Below are 23,395 nucleotides of genomic sequence, written 5' to 3' on the forward strand. Positions count from 1 at the left end.
CTGTTTCATCGGGGGGTAGGGGGTGAGGCTGGGTAGAAAGCCAGCGATAGGTGGGGGCAAAGGACAGCTTGACACAGATGTCATGGGCAGACGGTCAAAGGGAGTGTGAAGGGTAGCGATAAGGACTAGAGGAGGTGCTAATGGTGGCGTTAAGCAGAATGTGATAAGAGCAGGACCGGGGGAAGCGCTGGGTGAAAGATCAACGTGACACATGGGCCCCTTGTGGGGGTGGGGTCCGGGGGGAGAAGAAGACAGAAAATAGGGTGCAAGGTGGGGCGAAGACAGCGACTTAAGACGAAGATAAGTTTTTGATAAAAACAAGGTTTCATCGCTTGCTGGCGGGAAATTGGTGCTGCTAATCCCCCTGGGTTTCAGTCTGTCTGGTTTTGGTCACTGAGGCCGATAACGTCTCCTCACCATCATCCCTGGGCTGTGCCCCCGCCCAGAACAGACAGCGCTAAGAGAGTGCGGCCACCCCGGTTGCCATGGCGACTAAACCACACGAGCTCGAGAGACTCGACAGCTACTTCCTCTCCACGAGCTGCCGGAACTTTCCACCTGCTGGGCTGACCAGTGACCTTGTCACCCCCCGGGTGGCTGACGGTTCCAAACCCCGGGCCGGGCGTTGCTCACGGAGACGGGCAAGGAGGGGGGCGGGGGGGGCAAGGTTTCCCCCCTCCCCTCCCCCCGCGCCCCCCCGACCCGCCCCCCCCGACCCCACCCCGGCGAGGACGCTTGGGTGCCCACGGGCCGGAGGGCTTGAGGCCCTGAGTCGGCCACCGGCCAGGGGTCCCGCGGGTTCCGCAGAGCTGGCTGCACTCGCCCCGCGCAGCGAGAAGGGTCAAGGGTCAAGGCCAAGCACAGAGGCTAAAACCCGTAATCTGCAACACTCTACTGTACCGAGGGGGTGCTGCACTGTCAGAGGGTCAGTACTGAGGGAGTGCTGCACTGTCAGAGGGTCAGGACTGAGGGAGTGCTGCACTGTCGGAGGGTCAGTACTGAGGGAGTGCTGCACTGTCGGAGGGTCAGTACTGAGGGAGTGCCGCACTGTCAGAGGGTCAGGACTGAGGGAGTGCTGCACTGTCGGAGGGTCAGTACTGAGGGAGTGCCGCACTGTCAGAGGGTCAGGACTGAGGGAGCGCTGCACTGTCGGAGGGTCAGTACTGAGGGAGTGCCGCACTGTCAGAGGGTCAGGACTGAGGGAGTGCTGCACTGTCGGAGGATCAGTGCTGAGGGAGTGTTGCACTGTCGGAGGGTCAGTACTGAGGGAGTGCTGCACTGTCGGAGGGTCAGTACTGAGGGAGCGCTGCACTGTCGGAGGGTCAGTGCTGAGGGAGCGCTGCACTGTCGGAGGGTCAGTACTGAGGGATTGCTGCACTGTCAGAGGGTCAGTACTGAGGGAGTGCTGCACTGTCGGAGGGTCAGTACTGAGGGAGTGCTGTACTGTCGGAGGGTCAGTACTGAGGGAGTGCTGCACTGTCACAGGGTCAGTACTGAAGGAGTGCTGCACTGTCAGAGGGTCAGTACTGAGGGAGTGCTGCACTGTCGGAGGGTAAGTACTGAGGGAGTGCTGCACTGTCGGAGGGTCAGTACTGAGGGAGTGCTGCACTGTCAGAGGGTCAGTACTGAGGGAGCGCTGCACTGTCAGAGGGCCAGTACTGAGGGAGTGCTGCACTGTCAGAGGGTCAGTGCTGAGGGAGCGCTGCACTGTCAGAGGGTCAGTACTGAGGGAGCGCTGCACTGTCGGAGGGTCAGTACTGAGGGAGTGCTGCACTGTCAGAGGGTCAGTACTGAGGGAGTGCTGCACTGTCAGAGGGTCAGTGCTGAGGGAGCGCTGCACTGTCAGAGGGTCAGTACTGAGGGAGTGCTGCACTGTCGGAGGGTCAGTACTGAGGGAGTGCTGCACTGTCAGAGGGTCAGTACTGAGGGAGTGCTGCACTGTCAGAGGGTCAGTGCTGAGGGAGCGCTGCACTGTCAGAGGGTCAGTACTGAGGGAGTGCTGCACTGTCAGAGGGTCAGTACTGAGGGAGTGCTGCACTGTCGGAGGGTCAGTACTGAGGGAGTGCTGCACTGTCGGAGGGTCAGTACTGAGGGAGTGCTGCACTGTCGGAGGGTCAGTACTGAGGGAGTGCTGCACCGTCGGAGGGTCAGTACTGAGGGAGTGCTGCACTGTCAGATGTACTGTCTTTTTGATGAGATGTGAAACACAGAGCAGCCCTGTGAAAGTGCAGTAGAACAATACTCCACATGGAAACTCCAGACTGCAATCCTATAACCCAGAAGATGACCATTTAGCCCATCCTGTCTGTGCTGTCCCTCTCAGTGGGAGCGATGCAATTGATAATTCTCCCCACCAGCTCCCCGCACCTTCCCCGCCAGTTACCGTTGTCTACGTCCCAACCTGAGAGGAGAACGGGGGTTAGCCCATGAGCGGGTGGGAAGCTCTTGGTCGCGCGTGATGCCGGAATGTTCCGTGGTTGCTGACGGGCTGCTTGTTTTCCATCCCCAGCCTTGGCCTTCGCTGCTGAAGAACTGGAACTGCCTTGCTGTCACCCACCCAGGTTACATGGCCTTCCTGACCTACGACGAGGTGAAGGCTAGACTCCAGCACTACACCCAGAAACCCGCCAGGTAATCGTCTCGGCCAGTCTCAATGTACAGCGTTGAACTTGCTCCGCCTCAGACTCAGGGTGGTTGTGGGGTTCAAGTCCCGCTCCAGACACCAATGAGCTCAGCAATCGAAGCTGACACTCTTAGCACCATGCTGAGGGAGTGCTGCACTGCCTGAGGTGCTGTCTTTCACATGAAGTGTTAAAGCGAGCCCTGGGTCTGCACTCTCAGGTGGTTGTTAAAGATCCCGTGGATACTCCATGGAAGGAGAGCAGAGTGGGGCGGTGGTTAGTTCTCCCCGGTGTCCCGGGTCCAATATTTATCCCTCAACCATCACTGAAAACAGGTGATCTGGGTCATTGTCGCATTGCTGTTTGTGGGAGCTTGCTGTGCATTAATTGGCTGACGTGTTCCTTACAGTACAACAGTGACCACATTTTCAAAAAGGACTTAAGTGGCTGTAAGGCGTCTGAGGTTATGAAACTGCAAACAGAAATGCAAGACTTTATACAGCGAGAGTGAAGCATTGTGTGTGTGTGTGTGTGTCTCAGTGTATATGCATCTGTCTCTCTGCCTTTATGTCTCTGTTTGTCTGTGCCTGTCTTTGTGTTTGTGTCTATCTGTCTGTATCTATGTATGTGCCTCTGTCTGTCTCCCTGACTCTGTGTCTGTGTGTGTGTGTGTGAGTCTGTGTGTTCCTGTCTGTCCTTGTTTTTGTGTCTGTGTCTATCTATCTGTCTATACTTGGCTGTCTATACCTGTCTGTCTGTGTCTATGTGGATTCTGTGTCTCTTTGATTCTGCATCCTTGTCTCTGTGCCTCAGTTTCTGTCTGTCTTTGTGTGTATGTATGTGCCTCTGCCTGTTCCTCTGTCTCTGTGTCTGTCTCTCTGTGTCTGTCTGTGTCTCTCTCTGTCTCTGTGTCTGTCTCTCTGTGTCTGTGTCTGTGTCTTTCTCTGTCTCTGTGTCTGTCTCTCTGTGTCTGTCTGTGTCTCTCTCTGTCTCTGTGTCTCTCTCTGTCTCTGTGTCTGTCTCTCTGTGTCTGTGTCTCTCTCTGTCTCTGTGTCTGTCTCTCCATGTATCTGTGTCTGTCTCTCTGTGCCTGTGTCTCTCTCTGTCTGTGTCTGTCTCTCCGTGTATCTGTGTGTGTGTCTCTGTGTCTGTCTGTGTGTGTGTGCCTGGCTGTGCAAAACTGTGTCTGTTTCCTTTCTCTCTGTGTCTCTGCCTGTTTGCGCTTCTCTGTCTGTCCTTCTGTGTCTGTGTCTGCTTCTGTCTTTGCGTGTCTCTCTGTGCTTGTGTGTGTGTGCATGTGTTTGTGTGCACATGCGTGTGTGCATTTGTGTGTTTGCATGTGCAGGTGTGTGTGTGCATGTGCATGTGTGGGCGTGCGTGTGCACGTGTGTGTGTGCGTGTGCTGTGCTAGTGTGTGTTTGTGTGCATGTGTGTGTGCTTGTGTGTGTGTGTGTGTTTGTGTGTGTGTGTGCGCACACGTGTGTGTGTGTGTGTGTGTGTGCGTGTGTGTGTGCATGTGTATGTATCCATGTTGTATCACCACACGGTGTCTCTTGTTCCCCTTCACAGCTACATCTTCCGGCTGAGCTGCACACGGATGGGGCAGTGGGCCATTGGCTACGTGACCGACGACGGGGGCATCTTACAGACCATCCCCCAGAACAAACCTCTCTTCCAGGCCCTCATCGAGGGCCAACGTGAAGGCTTGTGAGTAAAGGCCACAGTCCGAGCAGGGTGGATAGTTCCGGTCTCCGTATTACAAACTGAATAGCCAGGCACTGGGGGGAAGAGATTCACGATGAACTGAGAGGTTAAACCGATCAGGAAAGATCGAACAGGCTGGGGCGGTTTACTCTAGAAAAGAGATGGCAGAGAGGTGGCCTGATAGAGATCTTTAAGATTATTAAAGGGTTTCGAAAGGGTAGATAAGATGTTTCCACTGATTGTGGGAGAGGCCTGAACTTGAGGCCTTCAATATAAGACAGTCACTAATAAATCCAACTGGGAACGCGGGAGAAATGTCTTCACCCAGCGAGTGGGGAGAATGTGGAACTCGCTCCCACAGGGGGTGGTGGAGGGGAATAGGATGGAGACATTTAAAGGGGGAAGGGTTGATGCTTCTTGAAGGGGGAAAGGAGTCAAGGTGGTTAAGAGGGAAGGGGTAATTCGAGTGGGAGGAGGCTGGGGCCAGCATGGATCACTTGGGCTGAAGGACCTGTCTCTGTGCTCGATGTTCTGTGTAATTCGTTGTCAGGTTTTTATCCATATCTTGGGTTACAGAATTTTACACCACAGAAAGGCCGCTCAGCCCATCTGTTCCATAGCAGTGCCCTCCCAACCCCTCTTCATCTCAGCCCCATCTCCTTCTATCGCTTTCTCCCTTGAGTGTTTACCCAGTGTCCCCCTTAAAATATATTGAGAGTAATCGCTGAAGGGGAGACTCCCTCTTTAAACAGGATCCCTGATGGAGAGACTCCCTCTTTAAACAGGGTCCCTGACGGAGAGACTCCCTCTTTAAACAGGGTCCCTGATGGAGAGACTCCCTCTTTAAACAGGGTCCCTGATGGAGAGACTCCCTCTTTAAACAGGGTCCCCGAGGGAGAGACACCCTCTTTAAACAGGGTCCCTGATGGAGAGACTCCCTCTTTAAACAGGGTCCCTGACGGAGAGACCCCCTCTTTAAACAGGGTCCCTGATGGAGAGACTCCCTCTTTAAACAGGGTCCCTGACGGAGAGACTCCCTCTTTAAACAGGGTACCTGACGGAGAGACTCCCTCTTTAAACAGGGTCCCTGACGGAGAGACTCCCTCTTTAAACAGGGTCCCTGACGGAGAGACTCCCTCTTTAAACAGGGTCCCTGACGGAGAGATTCCCTCTTTAAACAGGGTCCCTGATGGAGAGACTCCCTCTTTAAACAGGGTCCCTGAGTGAGAGACTCCCTCTTTAAACAGGGTCCCTGAGTGAGAGCCTCCCTCTTTAAACAGGGTCCCTGACAGAGAGACTCCCTCTTTAAACAGGGTCCCTGAGTGAGAGACTCCCTCTTTAAACAGGGTCCCTGAGTGAGAGACTCCCTCTTTAAACAGGGTCCCTGACGGAGAGACTCCCTCTTTAAACAGGGTCCCCGAGGGAGACTCCCTCTTTAAACAGGGTCCCTGACGGAGAGACTCCCTCTTTAAACAGGGTCCCTGACGGAGAGACTCCCTCTTTAAACAGGGTCCCTGAGTGAGAGACTCCCTCTTTAAACAGGGTCCCCGACGGAGAGACTCCCTCTTTAAACAGGGTCCCTGATGGAGAGACTCCCTCTTTAAACAGGGTCCCTGATGGAGAGACTCCCTCTTTAAACAGGGTCCCTGACGGAGAGACTCCCTCTTTAAACAGGGTACCTGACGGAGAGACTCCCTCTTTAAACAGGGTCCCTGACGGAGAGATTCCCTCTTTAAACAGGGTCCCTGATGGAGAGACTCCCTCTTTAAACAGGGTCCCTGAGTGAGAGACTCCCTCTTTAAACAGGGTCCCTGAGTGAGAGCCTCCCTCTTTAAACAGGGTCCCTGACAGAGAGACTCCCTCTTTAAACAGGGTCCCTGAGTGAGAGACTCCCTCTTTAAACAGGGTCCCTGACGGAGAGACTCCCTCTTTAAACAGGGTACCTGACGGAGAGACTCCCTCTTTAAACAGGGTCCCTGACGGAGAGATTCCCTCTTTAAACAGGGTCCCTGATGGAGAGACTCCCTCTTTAAACAGGGTCCCTGAGTGAGAGACTCCCTCTTTAAACAGGGTCCCTGAGTGAGAGCCTCCCTCTTTAAACAGGGTCCCTGACAGAGAGACTCCCTCTTTAAACAGGGTCCCTGAGTGAGAGACTCCCTCTTTAAACAGGGTCCCTGACGGAGAGACTCCCTCTTTAAACAGGGTCCCCGAGGGAGACTCCCTCTTTAAACAGGGTCCCTGACGGAGAGACTCCCTCTTTAAACAGGGTCCCTGACGGAGAGACTCCCTCTTTAAACAGGGTCCCTGAGTGAGAGACTCCCTCTTTAAACAGGGTCCCAGAGGGAGAGACTCCCTCTTTAAACAGGGTCCCCGACGGAGAGACTCCCTCTTTAAACAGGGTCCCTGACGGAGAGATTCCCTCTTTAAACAGGGTCCCCGAGGGAGAGACTCCCTCTTTAAACAGGGTCCCTGACGGAGAGACTCCCTCTTTAAACAGGGTCCCTGACGGAGAGACTCCCTCTTTAAACAGGGTCCCCGACGGAGAGACTCCCTCTTTAAACAGGGTCCCTGAGTGAGAGACTCCCTCTTTAAACAGGGTCCCCGACGGAGAGACTCCCTCTTTAAACAGGGTCCCTGAAAGCGAGACTCCCTCTTTAACCAGGGTCCCTGACGGAGAGACTCCCTCTTTAAACAGGGTCCCTGATGGAGAAACTCCCTCTTTAGACAGGGTCCCCGAGGGAGAGACTCCCTCTTTAGACAGGGTCCCTGACGGAGAGACTCCCTCTTTAAACAGGGTCCCTGATGGAGAGACTCCCTCTTTAAACAGGGTCCCTGAAGGAGAGACTCCCTCTTTAAACAGGTTCCCCGAGGGAGAGACTCCCTCTTTAGACAGGGTCCCTGACGGAGAGACTCCCTCTTTAGACAGGGTCCCTGACGGAGAGATTCCCTCTTTAAACAGGGTCCCTGAGTGAGAGACTCCCTCTTTAAACAGGGTCCCTGACGGAGAGACTCCCTCTTTAAACAGGGTCCCCGAGGGAGAGACTCCCTCTTTAAACAGGGTCCCTGACGGAGAGACTCCCTCTTTAAACAGGGTCCCTGAGTGAGAGACTCCCTCTTTAAACAGGGTCCCTGACGGAGAGACTCCCTCTTTAAACAGGGTCCCCGAGGGAGAGACTCCCTCTTTAAACAGGGTCCCTGACGGAGAGACTCCCTCTTTAAACAGGGTCCCTGAGTGAGAGACTCCCTCTTTAAACAGGGTCCCTGACGGAGAGACTCCCTCTTTAAACAGGGTCCCTGACGGAGAGACTCCCTCTTTAAACAGGGTCCCTGACGCTAATCCTGTGACCCTGATGGACTTTTTCTCTCTCTTTCTCCGCAGTTACCTCTACCCTGATGGCCGTGACTTTAATCCAGATCTAAGCGGATTGTGTGAACCTTTCAGACAAGATCATATCCAGGTCTCTCAGGTTAGTGACGCTGGACGGGACAAGGTTGACCATTCCATTGGGATTGGGCCAGGGCTATTGGGCAGGAGGTAGAGGAATGTTCTTCACTGACCTGCGCGTGTCCTTGACCTCTGATTACAGTGATCTCCCTACCTTTCTCAGAGAAGTTATGTTAAACCTGTATAAAACACTGGTTCAGCCTCAACTAGAGTATTGTGTTCAGTTCTGATCGGCGCACTTTAGGAAGGAGGTGGCGGTGTTCGAGCGGGTGCAGAAAAGGTTCACGGGTACGGTTCCAGGGATGAGGAACTTCAGTGAGGTGGAGAGGTTGGAGAAGCTGGGTCTGTTCCCCTTGGAGGAGAGAGGGTCGGGAGGAGATTGGAGCGAGGCGTCCAAAATCACCAGGGATCGGGATCGGGATCGGGAGAAACTGCGGAAGGATCAAGAAAAAGGCGACGCCAGTTTAAGGGGGTTGGGAAAAGGAGCAACGGAGACATGAGGGGGAAACTCTTGCACGCAGCCAGTGGGGTTAGGGTCTGGGACGCGCTGCCCGAGAGACTGGGGGCGGCAGCCTGAATCGAGGCTTTCAAAAAGGGGGATTCTCCGAAGAGAACAGGTTTGTGGGGCTACGGAGAAATAGCAGGGGGTTGGGGGGGAGTGGTGAATCAGTCTTGCAGGGGGCCGGCACAGACACAGAGGGCCCGAATGGCCTCCTTCTGCTCTGTAATCGTTCTATGGTCCCCCGTAGGTCAAAAAAACACCTTTTTAAGGGTCTCGAGGGATGGGCACCAAATATCAGCTTGAAGTGCCGGAGGTGGGGTGGGGGGGCTGGGCGATATACTGGGGGAGGGGAGGGGGAACCAGACGCTGTGTAACGACCTCATCCTTCCCCTCCCACACTCTCTACAGGAGCAGTACGAGTTATACTGCGACATCGGTTCCACCTTCCAGCTCTGTAAGATCTGCACCGAGCACGATAAGGACGTGAAGATCGAGCCCTGCGGGCACCTGATGTGTAACACCTGCCTCACCGCCTGGCAGGTACGTGCCCGCCCTCGCCAACCCATCCTCGCCCCACCCCCACCCCCCCCCCCACCATCATGAGGAGTTTGGATAGAGTCAATAAGGAGAAACTGTTTCCAGCGGCAGGAGGGTCGGTAACCAGAGGGGACACAGATTGAAGAGAATCGGGAAAAGAACCAGGGGGGGAGATGAGGAGAATTATTTTTTTTGACACAGCGAGTTGTTGTGATCTGGAAGGCGCTGCCTGAAAGGGCGGTGGAAGCAGATTCAATAGGGGAACGTTCAAAAGGGGGAATTGGATAAATAGTTGAAGGGGAAAAATTCACAGAGCGATGTGGGAAAGAGCAGGGGGGAGAGTGGGGCTAATTGAATAGATCTATCAAAGAGCCAGCACAGGCACGATGGGCTGAATGGCCTCCTCCTGCGCAGTCGGATTCTCATCTAAGGGGAGTAGGCGGGATGTTGTCCCACTCCGTCCACTGACCCTGCACTGTGACCTGTGACCCCTGCCAGGAGTCCGATGGCCACAGCTGCCCGTTCTGCCGCTGTGAGATCAAAGGCATGGAGTCCATCGTGGTGGATCCATTCCAACCCCGGCACGGCCAATCGCAAATAAGCAAGGACGCTCTGCCAACCAACCAGGTCCTGGAGGAGGACGAGGAGGAAGATAACTTCGAGGACGTGGCGCTTCTGATGGACAAGCTGGCTGCCCTCAACAAGGTTCGGGGCTGTGTGTGTGTGTGTGTGTGTGTGTTTGTGTCAGTGTGAGCATTTGTGTGTGTTTTTGTGTGTTTATGTGTGTGTGTTTGTTCATGTGTGTGTTTGTGTTTGTGTGTGTGTGTGTGTGTGTGTGTTTGTGTCAGTGTGTGCGTCTGCATGTCTGTTTGTTTGTGTGCCTGTATGTTTCTGTGTGCGTTTGTGTGTGTAATTGTGTGTGTGTTTGTTTTTGTGTGTCTGTGTGTGTGTTTATGTCCGTGTTTGTGTATGTGGGTGTGTTTAAGTGTGTGTGTGTTTGCATGTGTGCATTTGTGTCTCTGCGTGTTTGTGGGTGTGTGTTTATGTCTGTGTGGATGCATGTGCATTTGTGTGTGTGTTTCTGTCTATATTTGTGTCTGTTTGTATGCATGTGTGTGTATTTGTGTGCGTGCTTATGTCTGTGTGTGTGTTTGTGTGCTCATTTGTGTGCCTGTACATGTGTGCGTGTGTTTGTGTCCAGGTGCATGTGTGTGTTTGTGTGTGTGTGTGTGCATGTCTTCATGTGTATTTGTGTGTGTGCTTATGTCTGTGTGTGTGTTTGTGTGTGTCTGTGTGATTTTGTGTGTTTGTTTGTGTCCATGCGTGTTTGTATGCAGGTGCATTTGTGTGTGTTTGTGTCTGTGTGTGCGTGTCTGTGTGTGCATGTCTGTTTGCGTGTGTGTCTGTGTCTGTGTGTGTGTGGACTCGGTGTGTGGATCTGTGAGTTGTGTGAGTTTCTGTGGTTGTGTCTGATCTCCATGTTGACTGAGGGTTGAGGCAATGACCTGTTTGTTTGTTCTATTCAGCAGGTTGAACAAACTGCATCGTCGATGCCTCCAGCCGGCCTGAATCTCACCCCACCAGCGGTTCCACCACGGACAGACCTGCTTCAGGCTCGAAGCAACGCTTCTCCTGGAGTCAGGAGTCTGGGCACGGCAACCAAGGTGAGCAGTTACCCCTGACCTCCGCTGTCCGGCCCCCGCCCCATCCTCCACCAACCTCTGATCTCCAGCTATTGCCTACCCTCCGACCTCTGCCCCCTGACCTCCGCTCCAAACCCCGACACCCTGCTCTCCGCCGACCTCCGACACAACCCTCCCACCATCCACCCGCTCCCCGACCTCCCGCCGAACTTCCCCACCGGCCTCTGACCTGACAACCAATCCCTGGGCCTCGACCACCACCACCACCACCACCGGCATCCTCATGGCAAGCCCCACCCCCGCAGTGCCCTCCTCCACCCCCCCCACCCCACCCTCTGCACACGACCTCTGCCACCCCAAAGCCCGACGGCCCACCCGGCTCGGCCAGCTTTGGCCCCCGCCCATGGCGCCAGCAGCCCAGTGCCGATCACCCCACCCGCCTTACCAGCGCCGCAGGAGCGACTCTCCCGCCTGCAGGTCGTCCCAGACCAAGGGTCAGTGGCCAGTGCCGGAGGGGGGGGTGGGGTTGAAGCTTGGCACACCCCGGCCGTCTGCTAGCGGGAAGTGGAGGGGGAGGGGGGGCAAGTCAACCAGGGCTCCTGCAGCGGCAGGAGGATTGTTGATGTGATGCCTACCACAGTCGAATATCACGAGTATTGACTACCAGGTTGAGTACGTGCGGGCTCGGAGGGTGGGGCATCTTATACGCTGGGGAAGATTAGCAGGGGTCTTGGTGGTGGTGGGGAGGGGAGTCGGGGAGGGGATTGATGCTGGGGAGCTGGAGGATGAGCGACGACTAAATGGCTGCCGCCCTTCCCTTGTCTGCTAGCCCAGGGCAACGGCGAATCCTCCCCTGCCCGAGCGGCCGGTCAGCGCCGCACTCCTGGACTGGATGAAGAGCCGACCTCTCCCTGGTGTGCCCGCCGTGCAGCCCTGGGCCGTGGGCACTGCCCAACGGCCAGCCCCGCCCATCCGAGAGCGGCCAGCCAATCAGAGGCAGCGCGACACGGAGCTGACCGCCATGGACCTCATCGTCGGCGGGAAGGCGCCGGACAGACAGCGCGCCAGTTCGGTGAGTCGCGGCACTCGGCTGTTCAACCGTGGGGAGGGGAATGACTGCATTCGAAGTGGGGTTGGGGGTGGGGGGAGGCAGCAGGGCTCGCATAGGGCCTGTCAGTACTGAGGGAGTGCTGCACTGTCGGAGGGTCAGTACTGAGGGAGTGCTGCACAGTCGGAGGGTCAGTACTGAGGGAGTGCTGCACAGTCGGAGGGTCAGTACTGAGGGAGTGCTGCACTGTCGGAGGGTCAGTACTGAGGGAGTGCTGCACTGTCAGAGGGTCAGTACTGAGGGAGTGCTGCACTGTCAGAGGGTCAGTGCCGAGGGAGTGCTGCACTGTCGGAGGGACAGTGCTGAGGGAGTGCTGCACTGTCAGAGGGTCAGTACTGAGGGAGTGCTGCACTGTCAGAGGGTCAGTACTGAGGGAGTGCTGCACTGTCGGAGGGTCAGTACTGAGGGAGTGCTGCACTGTCGGAGGGTCAGTACTGAGGGAGTGCTGCACTGTCGGAGGGTCAGTACTGAGGGAGTGCTGCCCTGTCGGAGGGTCAGTACTGAGGGAGTGCTGCACTGTCGGAGGGTCAGTACTGAGAGAGTGCTGCACTGTCAGAGGGTCAGTGCTGAGGGAGTGCTGCACTGTCGGAGGGTCAGTACTGAGGGAGCGCTGCACTGTCGGAGGGTCAGTACTGAGGGAGTGCTGCACTGTCGGAGGGTCAGTACTGAGGGAATGCTGCACTGTCGGAGGGTCAGTACTGAGTGAATGCTGCACTGTCAGAGGGTCAGTACTGAGGGAATGCTGCACTGTGGAGGGTCAGTACTGAGGGAGCGCTGCACTGTCAGAGGGTCAGTACTGAGGGAGTGCTGCACTGTCGGAGGGTCAGTACTGAGGGAGTGCTGCACTGTCGGAGGGTCAGTACTGAGGGAGTGCTGCACTGTCGGAGGGTCGGTACTGAGGGAGTGCTGCACTGTCGGAGGGTCAGTACAGATGGAGTCCTTTGAGGTGTCCTGAGGTGCTGTAAGAGCAATAGGGAGGAGGGGGTAGGGGATGAGAAGGTAGAGCACAAGAGGCTGAAGGAAACTCCTGAAAGCTCCACCAGCTTCTGTGCTTCTATGGGGGCTTTTCATAAGGGGTGAGTGATTCCTCACTGAGTTGAATAGCTAATCCGCTGCCGCCACATTCGACTCAGGGGGTGGGTAAGGGGCTCCCACAGTGCATTCCTCAGCAGCGGGTGCAGCCACTAAGCTGTTCGCCTCCCAGCCGGCACTTGGGAGTGTGGGTTTGACCGGGGGGGGGGTGGGTGAGGGTAGTTGTGGGCTGGGGTGTTTGTGGGGAGGGGGCTTATTTACTGTGTCAAGCCCACCTAACCTTTGACCTTCTGCCTCTGCCCAGGGAACGACCAATGGGATTGCAGTGGAACCAAAGTACCAGGAGCCACTGCCGTCCGTGACGCTGTCAAGTGGCCAACCAGGCACCTCGGGGGCAACTACACAGTGAGTGAAGACCCCCCACCCTGCCCACAGCCTGGAAACCCCTGCCACAACCTGTAAACCCCTCCCACAGCCTGTAAACCCCTCCCACAACCTGTAAACCCCTCCCACAGTCTGTAAACCCCGCCCACAGCCTGTAAACCCCGCCCACAGCCTGTAAACCCCGCCCCCAGCCTGTAAACCCCTCCCCCAGCCTGTAAACCCCTCCCACAGCCTGTAAACCCCTCCCACAGCCTGTAAACCCCTCCCACAGCCTGTAAACCCCTCCCCACAGTCTGTAAACCCACCCCACAGCCTGTAACCCCCTCCCACAGTCTGTAAACCCACCCCACAGCCTGTAAACCCCTCCCCCACCCCACCCACAGCCTGTAAACCCCTCCCCCACCCCACCCACAACCTGTAAACCCCTCCCCCACCCCACCCACAGCCTGTAAACCCCTCCCACAGCCTGTAAACCCCGCCCCCACCCCACCCACAGCCTGTAAACCCCGCCCCCACCCCACCCACAGCCTGTAAACCCCTCCCCCACCCCACAAACAGCCTGTAAACCCCTCCCACAGCCTGTAAACCCCACCCGCACCCCACCCACAGCCTGTAAACCCCGCCCCCACCCCACTCACAGCCTGTAAACCCCGCCCCCACCCCACCCACAGCCTGTAAACCCCTCCCCCACCCCACCCACAGCCTGTAAACCCCACCCACAGCCTGTAAACCCCTCCCACAGCCTGTAAACCCCTCCCCCACCCCACCCACAGCCTGTAAACCCCACCCACAGCCTGTAAACCCCTCCCACAGCCTGTAAACCCCTCCCCCACCCCTAACGTTCATAACCCACCCCTTCCCCCATCATTAACTCTCCCAGATAACAGCCCCCTCCCTCGCCTTTGAATCAGAGGGTTGTGGGTTCGTGTCCCACTCCCGGAAACCAAGAACTGTGATTGTACTCGGAAGAGTTACAATCTGTGACTGTTGATAACTCGAAAGAGTTTCCCAAAAATCAGCAAAACCCTTCCCTTTTCCCCCTCCCTCTCTCTCTCTTTCCTCTTTTCCCTCTCTCTCCCTCCCCCTCTCCTTCTCCTTCTCCCCCTCTTGCTCTCTCTCTCCTCTCCCTCCCTCTCTCCTCTCACCCACCTTCCTCATCTCTCTCCCCGCCCTCTATCTCTCTCTCTCTCTCTCTGCGTCTCTCCCTCTCGCTCTTTCTTTCCCCGCACCCTTCTCCTGCCACTCTTTCTTACCCGCCTCACTTCTTCTCCATCTGCCAACCCCTCTCTCCATTGCTCTCTTTCCCACAACCCTTTCGCTACCTCTCGCTTGCCCCCCTCTCTCCTGCACCTTTCACTCTCCTGTGACCTCTCTTCTGCCCCTTTCTCTCCCTCCCTCTCCTGCCCCTTTCTCGCTCCCTCCCTCCTGCCTTCTCTCTCTTTCTCCTGCCTCCCTCTCTCTTTCTACCCCAATCTCTCAGGGGAGCTGATTGAGGAACTGGACGGAGACCTCCGCTGTTGGGGTGAGGCTACTTGTAGGCTCAGGGTTTAGGGTTAGGGTCTACGTGCCTGGACTGTGAGTGTCACAGAAGTTATTGTTCCCTGCGGCCTAGCACGCTCCTCCCGTCACTCCATGTCCACCTCGTGTCGCTCTGTCCAACAGGAGGAGCTTTGGAAGCAGGATTCCTGGCTGCACCTCTCCCCCAACGGCTCCTCCCAATCGTGGGATGTGAAGCCAGCACCATGCCCAAGATCAGTGAACCCAGGCCTGACGGTGCGAGACTAGGGGCCTCTCCCGCTCTGTGTATCTGACCTTGGGGCCATTCCTGGAGCCTGGGGCCTCCACCGCTCTGTACGTGGGAGCTGGGGCCGTGCCTGGAGCCTGGGTTCTCTCTTGGAGCCTGGGGTCTCTCTGCTCTGTGTGTGTGTGTGTGTGCGGGGCTTGGGACCTCCCTTGGAGCCTGGAGCCTCCCCTGGAGCCTGGAGCCTATTCTGCGGCCTGGGGCCTTTCCTGGAGCCTGGAGCCTCTCCTAGAGCTTTGGATCCTGTCCTGGAGACCAGGGCCTGTTCTGGAGCCCGGGGCCTGTCCTGGAGCCTGGAGCCTCTCCTGTAGCCTGGGCCTGTCCTGGAGCCTGGGGCCTTTCCTGAGGCTGGCACTTCCCCTGCTCTGTGAGTTGGGCTTGGGGCCTCTCCTGGAGCCCAGTGTTATAGTCGAGGGCCTTTCTTGGAGCTCTGGGGCCTCTCCTGTAGCCTGGGGCCTGTCCTGGAGCCTGGGGCCTGTCCTGGAGCCTGGGGCCTGTCCTGGAGCCTGGGGCCTCTCCTATAGCCTGGGGCCTCTCCTGTAGCCTGGGGCTTCTCCTGTAGCCTGGGGCCTCTCCTGTAGCCTGGGGCCTGTCCTGTAGCCTGGGGCCTGTCCTGGAGCCTGGGGCCTGTCCTGGAGTCTGGGGCCTGTCCTGATGCATGGGGTTGTAGCCTGGGGCATCTACTGAAGCTTGGAGCCTCTCGTGGAGCGTGAGGCCTCAACTGGATCCCAGGGTTGTAGCTTGAGGCCTCTCCTGTAGCCTGGGGCCTCTCCCAGAGCCTGGGGCCTGGGGCCTGAACTGAAGCCTAGGGTTGTAGCCTGGGGCCTTTCCTGGAGCCTGGGGCATCTCCTGGAGCCTGAGGCCTCTCCTGGACCAGCTGCAGTTTCCCCTTCCCTGTGTGTGTGGGGCCTGGGGTACTCCGGCTCTGTGTGCCAGTTAGACACCATTCACTCCCAATGGGATCACTGGCAGTCTATAGCTGTCAGCTTTCCACCTCCCAATGCAGCTCCCCTCTCCCCACTCCCACCCCTCCCCTCCCCCCTCCCCCACCCCTCCCCTTCCCCACCCCACCCCTCCCCCTCCCACACCCCTCCCCTCCCCCGCCCAACATCCTGTGGGCCCCTGGCACTTTACTGAACAAAGCTGTCTGTGTGGACCTGCACCACACTGGTCACAATCATATCAATCATTTTCTCTCCCTGTACCTCTCTGTGTGCCTGTGTGCATCTCTGTGTGTCTGCGTGTGTGTGTCTGCGTGTGTGTCTGTGTGTCTGCGTGTGTGTCTGTGTCTGTGTGTCTGCGTGTGTGTCTGTGTGTCTGTGTGTGTGTCTGCGTGTGTGTCTGTGTCTGTGTGTCTGAGTGTGTGTCTGTGTGTCTGCGTGTGTGTCTGTGTGTCTGTGTGTCTGCGTGTGTGTCTGTGCTTGTGTGTGTGTGTCTGCCTGCATGGCTCTGTGTTCTCTCTGTCTCCTTCTCCCTGTTTCTCCCCATTTCCCACTGTCTCTCTCTCTCTCTCTCTCTCCCACGCCCACACCCATCTCCTTTCATCCTGTCCCGTTTGTCCATCTCTCTCTCTCTGTCTCTCCTTGCCCTCCCTCTTCTCTCACCTATGTCTTCTCTCTCAATGTTCCATCTCTCTCTGTCCCTCTCCCTGTCCCTCTCTCTCGGTGTTCCTTCTCTCTCCCTGTTCTCTATCCCTATCCCACTCTCTCCGTGTGTCCTGGTCCTCGTGTTCCCTTTCTCTCCATGTCCCCACTTCCCCTTCTCTCTCCTTGTCCCCGTATCCCTCCCTCTCTCTCTCCGTGTTTCCATGCATGTCCCTCTCTTTCGCTGAGTCACTCTCTCTCCCTCTTTCTCCCCACATCACTGCCTCTCTCTCTCTCACTGTGGCCCTGTGTCTCTCTCTTTCTCCATGTCCCCCTTTCCTTTTCCCTGTGTCCCTCTTTCCTTCTGTGTCCCCCTCTCTCCGTGTCCCCGTGTACCTCTCCCCCTCTCTCCGTGTCCCCGTGTACCTCTCCCCCTCTCTCCGTGTCCCCGTGTACCTCTCCCCCTCTCTCCGTGTCCCCGTGTACCTCTCCCCCTCTCTCCGTGTCCCCGTGTACCTCTCCCCCTCTCTCCGTGTCCCCGTGTACCTCTCCCCCTCTCTCCGTGTCCCCGTGTACCTCTCCCCCTCTCTCTGTGTCCCCGTGTCATTCCCTCTCTCCGTGTCGCTCTCCGTGTCCTGCCACGTCTCGTTGTCTGACGTCCATCAGGACCTATCCCGGAACACGCTTCATCTTTGAGGAGTGGTCAAGCAGCGATGACGAGGAAGACGATGACGATGACGATGACGATGACGAAGACGAAGACGATGACTATGACTACACAGTGACCTCGCCCACCACTCGCTCCTGGACCCCCTTCAAGCCTACTGGTGTCACATATCCACCCGCCGGTGGCTGGGCGCCATGGTAACTGTTTGACCTTCACTATTGAGTGTTTGACCTTAAATGAATGGAAGCCTGATGGGTCCATACCAGGCAGTGGAATGGCTCAAAACTCAAAGCCAACTGAGAATTTGAACCAATCCTCAATGAGCTCCAACAACAACTGGCATTTTATGTCCCAAGTGCTCACACAGCACAGGATGAGGCCATTCGGTCCATCGCACCTGTGCTGGGCTCTTTGAAGTATCTGTCCAATTAGTCCCGCTCTCCCCCATATCCCTGCAAATTTTTCCCCTTCAAGTATTTACCCAATTCCCCCTTTGGAAAGTTCCTATTGAATCTGCTTCCACCGCCCTTTCAGGCAGCGCCTTCCAGATCACAACAACTCGCTGTGTGAAATAAAAACAATTCTCCTCATCTCCCCCTCTGGTTCTTTTCCCGATTCTCTTCAATCTGTGTCCCTCTGGTTACCGACCCTCCTGCCGCTGGAAACAGTTTCTCCTTATTGACTCTATCCAAAACCCCTCATGATTTTGAACATCTCGATTCAATCTCCCCCTTAACCTTCTCTGCCCTAAGGAGAACAATCCCAGCTTCTCCAGTCTCTCCATCCAATACCTTTTCCCTCAAGATCCCAAGACTGAATCCAGATGGTCCGATGGAACCAGCTAGGTGGCATCTTCAGGACTGGGAAAGCTACCTTGCCCCGATCCTCACGATGTGTGGGGTGGAGGGAGTGGGGGCAGGGTTGGCACAATGGGATAAACCCTTCCTCCCTGCCCCCACGCAGGGTACAATGGGGTAAACCCTTCCTCCCTGCCCCCACGCAAGGTACAATGGGGTAAATTACCTTCCCCCCCCACCTCACACATGGTGCAATGGGGTAAGTTAACAGCCCCCCACCCTCCCCCCAGAGAGGGCACAATGGAGTAAATTCTCTCCCCCCACCTCATACACGGTACGATGGGGTAAATTCTTCCCCCCACCTCACACACAGCACGATGGGTAAATTCTCCTCCTGCCCCCACACAGAGTACAATGGGGTAAATTCTCTCCCCCCACCTCATACACGGTACGATGGGGTAAATTCTTCCCCCCACCTCACACAGGCTATGATAGGGTAAATTCTCCCCCTGTCCCCACACAGGGTACAATGGGGTAAATTCTCCCCCTGTCCCCACACAGGCTACAATGGGGTAAATTCTCCCCCTGCCCGCACACAGGGTACAATGGGGCAAATTCTCCCCCTGTCCCCACACAGGGTACAATGGGGTAAATTCTCCCCCTGCCCCCACACAGGGTACAATGGGGTAAATTCTCCCCCTGCCCCCACACAGGGTACAATGGGGTAAATTCTCCCCCTGCCCCCACACAGGGTACAATGGGGTAAATTCTCCCCCTGCCCCCACACAGGGTACAATGGGGTAAATTCTCCCCCTGCCCCCACACAGGGTACGATGGGGTAAATTCTCCCCCTGCCCCCACACAGGGTACAATGGGGTAAATTCTCCCCCTGTCCCCACACAGGGTACAATGGGGTAAATTCTCCCCCTGTCCCCACACAGGGTACAATGGGGCAAATTCTCCCCCTGCCCCCACACAGGGTACAATGGGGCAAATTCTCCCCCTGCCCCCACACAGGGTACAATGGGGTAAATTCTCCCTCTGTCCCCACACAGGGTACAATGGGGTAAATTCTCCCCCTGCCCCCACACAGGGTACAATGGGGTAAATTCTCCCCCTGCCCCCACACAGGGTACAATGGGGTAAATTCTCCCCCTGCCCCCACACAGGGTACGATGGGGTAAATTCTCCCCCTGCCCCCACACAGGGTACAATGGGGTAAATTCTCCCCCTGTCCCCACACAGGGTACAATGGGGTAAATTCTCCCCCTGTCCCCACACAGGGTACAATGGGGTAAATTCTCCCCCTGTCCCCACACAGGGTACAATGGGGCAAATTCTCCCCCTGTCCCCATACAGGGTACAATGGGGCAAATTCTCCCCCTGCCCGCACACAGGGTACAATGGGGCAAATTCTCCCCCTGTCCCCACACAGGGTACAATGAGATAAATTACCACACCACTCACCATCCCCTTCCCCACCCTCCTGCCCTCAGATAGGGTTGTAATCTCAGGCTGGCCTCTTCCTGGAGACTCCACTATAGGTCCTCCTCCCAGGGCAGGGGGAGGGAGAGAGGAGGGGGAGTGAAGGAAAGGGGAAAAGAGGGGTTGGAGGGAAGAGAGGGGAAGGGGTGGGGGATGGCGGGAAGGAGAGGGGGAGGGTAGGAGAATGGAGGGAAGGGGGTGGAGGAAAAGGGAGGGGTAGGGAAGGGTGTTGGAGGGAAGGGGGAGTTGAGGGGATCAAGGGGAGGGGAGAGGAATGGAGGGGAGGGGAATGGAGGGAAGGGGTGACGAGGGAAGTGGATGGAGGAAAGGGGAGGGGGAGGGGAATGGAGGGAAGGGGAGGGAAAGGGATGGAGGGAAGGGAAGGGGGAGGGAAGGGGAATGAAGTGGAGGGAGAGGGAAGGGCGTTGTAGGAAGGGGGGGAGAGGGAATTGGAAGGGAAGGAGAGGTGGGACAGGGGTTTAGGGGAGGGTTTAGGGAGGGGGTGGGAGGGAAGAGGGGAGGGGCTAGTGGAGTGGGAGTGGCCCAGAGAGGAAGGGGAGGGAAGAGAGGGAAGTGGATGTGGGGTCATGTGAGGGTGGATGGGGGAGTAGTGAGAGGGAGGGTCAGGGGAGGGTAGAGGGGGGAGTAGTGAGAGGGAGGGTCAGGGGAGGGTGGAGGGGGGAGTAGTGAGAGGGAGGGTCAGGGGAGGGTGGAGGGGGGAGTAGTGAGAGGGAGGGTCAGGGGAGGGTGGAGGGGGGAGTAGTGAGAGGGAGGGTCAGGGGAGGGTGGAGGGGGGAGTAGTGAGAGGGAGGGTCAGGGGAGGGTAGAGGGGGGAGTAGTGAGAGGGAGGATCAGGGGAGGGTGGAGGGGGAGTAGTGAGAGGGAGGGTCAGGGGAGGGTAGAGGGGGGAGTAGTGAGAGGGAGGGTCAGGGGAGGGTGGAGGGGGGAGTAGTGAGAGGAGGGTCAGGGGAGGGTAGAGGGGGGAGTAGTGAGAGGGAGGGTCAGGGGAGGGTAGGCTGTAAGAGGCAGTCCGGGGTGGGGAGGGGGTAGCAGTGCTGAGCGAGGGGAGTGTATCCTTTGGTGGGGGGGAGGGGGGGATGTTGGGGAGTGGGGTGTCCTGTACCCTCCCGCCCTCAGCCTGCAGCTCTCCCTCTCTAACAGAGTGTCCCTGCTGTTCACAGGGTCTTACAGAGCGGGCAGCCTGGACAGGAGTCAGCAACATCACAGGGGCCCAGAGCCCCCGCAGGTTAGTGTACCCACTCCGAACTCACACACACTGTGGGGGGGAGGGGGAGGGGGAGGGGCATGTCGGGCGTGCGGTGGCGGGAGAGGGGCATGGGTGTCAACTTTGGGGGTGGGGAGGGGCCAAGATCACCCAGCAAGCGTTCCTCGGCAGTGTATTAACAGGGGGCATCGAGTACAAGAGCCAGGAGGGTACGTTGAGCTTGTGTAAGACGCTGGTTCAGACTCAGCTGGAGTACCGTGTCCACTTCCAGTTGTTGCACTTTAAGAAGGGTGTGGAGGCATTGGAGAAAGTGCCCCTGCACTCCCCCACATCACCCACCGACCCCCCGTGCCTGCCCTCACCCCCATCGCAGGGCCACCTCTCACTCGGTTCCCTCTTGTGCTTTCATCGGGCGCTGACCCTTGTTCCGCTATTGACACATTCTCCTCTCTTACCTCTACGCCACTATCAGCACCTCCTCTAGTCTTTAACACCACCCTTAACACTCCTTTTGTCCTGTGTCCGTGACATCTTTGTCAGCCTCTCCTTATCCCCTGCCTCTCCCTGACCTCCTATCTTGCTTCACCCGCCCCACCACCACCCCAGCCCCCTTTTAAACAGTATAAAACCCATCGCTTTTCTACTTCCCTTTAGCTCTGAAGAAGAGTCACACGGACTCGAAACGTCAACTCTGTTCCTCTCTCCACAGACGCTGCCAGACCTGCTGAGCTTTTCAAGCGTTTACTGTTTTTATTTCAGATTTCCAGCCTTCTCCCCCAAACCCACCCCGGCAGCATTTTGCTTTTATTTGTCTCGTTTCATCCACGTTGCTTTTAGTTTGTCTGTCGCATTACCCTGGCCGTGAGGTCCCGTTAAAGTTGGGAACCCAACTTACCTCTCACAAAGTTTCTGAGTCTCCCAGGGGATGGTAACCCCTGCTCTCGCTGCCAAAGCAGCGACGCTCGAGTCACTGCGTTCAGTTTCAGATTCCCTTTATTCCAGATTTAGTGTCTCGAGACAATGCGAAAGGTGCATCCCAAGGATGGTCCCAGGACCGAGAGGTTATCTCGGTCAGGAGAGATTCAGCAGGCGGAGGTGATTTTCACCAGGAAAGCGAAGTCCAAAGGGCGAGCGGAGTGATTGCTTTTAAAGTTACGAAAGGGTAGACATAGAGAAGAGGCTTGTGATGGGGGAGGGGGACCAGAACTAGGGGGGGGACATCAATATAAGGGAGTAACTAATAAACCCAACGGGGGATTCAGGAGAAACTTCTTTACCCAGAGAGTGGGGGAGAATGTGGAAGTCGCTCCCACAGGAGGTGGTTGAAGTGAACTGTCTTGGTACAGGCAGCAGGAGGATCCAGTCAAACAGCACTCACTTCTCCTCTCACCTCACGTCTGTAAACGGAAGGCAGTTCAGGTTCATTTCCTTTTTAACAAGCGGCGTCATATTCCCCAGCCCCTCGGCTTGTGAGGGATCGAATTCCTACTAATGGCCCCACTGATAGGATGAACTCGAAGGGTTAGTTTACTGCCCGCGTACAAAAAGCTGCACAGAGGTGGATCTGCAACGTCCCCCCCTCCTCCCGCACACATGCAGCGAAGGGAGGGATCGGGACGAGAAGGGTTTTACAGTACAGAAACCAGCCCAGAATCAAAGACCCGTGAGGAATTTCTTCACGGTGATCGATGGTCCGAAAGCCCGTGTGTACGATCCCTTTTTCCGATGGGGGCTGACTGCACAAGATGAAATAGGCACGCAGAGGTGAATCAGTCAGTCAGCGACGGTACAGAACCTTCAGCAGAGGCAGGGTGGATGGGGTCAGTTGTGTAGCCTGGCCAGAGCTCTTACTGTGTGGCCTGCCTGCAGCCGTATGTCAAAGCAGCGGACTGGGCTCGGAGCTCAGGGGGTGGTGGGGGAGGGGAAGAGGCAGATCTTAACCTGCTCAACAAGTCAGAGGCTTAGATCATGTGACCGTACCACCCTCTACAAGGTCGTCAACAAAGGAGGGTCTTGGCTTTGTGGCTCCGGGGCTGATAACGTCTCGGGCATTATGGGTTCTCCGAGGGGTGGGGGGCCTGGCCATTGACTCCCTGACTCCGCTAGCAGGCCGGGTTTATCTGATACGAATAATGGCTTTCGTGCAGCTCCCTTTGAAGCTGGGCTGGGCAGGATTAGTAACCCCTCCGAGATAACGAGGGGCCATGTTCCCAAAACTGCGAAGTGGCTCCTTCCGTTCCGGGCAATAACTCACGGGCACCGGGTCAGCCATCTCCATGGTCTTGTTCAGCCGAAAGGCTATTAAGAAATAGCCGCGAGGATATATATTTTATAAAAATAGTCAGCGTTGGGCTCCACTCCACCACATCGGAGGGGAAGCTGGATAAACACACGGCGGGTGCGGAGGGGGGGACGAAGGGGTAGGAAATGACGGAGCAGGTGGGCTGACTGTCCTGTTTCTGCATTGTTCCCTCAGACCAGCGCCCCAGCCCCTCGGCCAGCGACCCCGTGGCCGCAGTGACCTTGCTCCGTGAGGGGTACCAGCCACAGGACATCCACAGGGCCCTCGGCATCGCCAGGAACGACGTGGAGATCGCCCGGACCATCCTGCGGGAGTTCATCTCCAACTCGGGCCCCCCGAGCCAGGGCTGAGGGGGGGAAGCAGGAGTCGGGAGGCCCCTCCCACCCCCCCCCCCAATCGATCCTCCTCCTCGAGGACCCCTCAGGGCAACAGCCGGGTCCAGGAGAGGGAAGGGGGTGGTCGGCGATGGATTGGTTGGGTCTGGAGGCCCCTCGTGGCGTCTCGGCTCGTTCCCCTTGGGTTTGCGTCCCATTCCGATGTCGCCGATTGGATTCCTCCC

The 23,395-nt window shown here is 56.9% G+C and overlaps 1 protein-coding gene across 4 annotated transcripts in view; it reads left to right on the forward strand.

Annotated features, from left to right (window-relative positions):
- LOC144671570 (E3 ubiquitin-protein ligase CBL-like) overlaps positions 1-23,193 on the forward strand; it is a 61,846-nt gene extending 38,653 nt beyond the window's left edge. The window contains exons 4-14 of one of the 4 annotated variants that reach the window (XM_078533524.1): positions 2,510-2,631; positions 4,191-4,328; positions 7,705-7,792; positions 8,681-8,812; positions 9,308-9,514; positions 10,336-10,473; positions 11,282-11,524; positions 12,897-12,997; positions 17,027-17,224; positions 20,491-20,555; positions 23,011-23,193. In XM_078533524.1, the coding sequence (XP_078389650.1) occupies positions 2,510-2,631; positions 4,191-4,328; positions 7,705-7,792; positions 8,681-8,812; positions 9,308-9,514; positions 10,336-10,473; positions 11,282-11,524; positions 12,897-12,997; positions 17,027-17,224; positions 20,491-20,555; positions 23,011-23,186 (1,608 nt within the window). In that variant the 3' untranslated portion in view covers positions 23,187-23,193. The remainder of the gene's footprint in view (positions 1-2,509; positions 2,632-4,190; positions 4,329-7,704; positions 7,793-8,680; positions 8,813-9,307; positions 9,515-10,335; positions 10,474-11,281; positions 11,525-12,896; positions 12,998-17,026; positions 17,225-20,490; positions 20,556-23,010) is intronic. The other 3 variants (XM_078533525.1, XM_078533526.1, XM_078533527.1) reach the window with 3 other exon arrangements.
- The last annotated feature ends 202 nt before the right edge of the window (positions 23,194-23,395 follow it).

This window comes from Cetorhinus maximus, chromosome 33, assembly GCF_964194155.1.
Source record: "Cetorhinus maximus chromosome 33, sCetMax3.hap1.1, whole genome shotgun sequence".
Taxonomy (NCBI): Eukaryota; Metazoa; Chordata; class Chondrichthyes; order Lamniformes; family Cetorhinidae; genus Cetorhinus; species Cetorhinus maximus.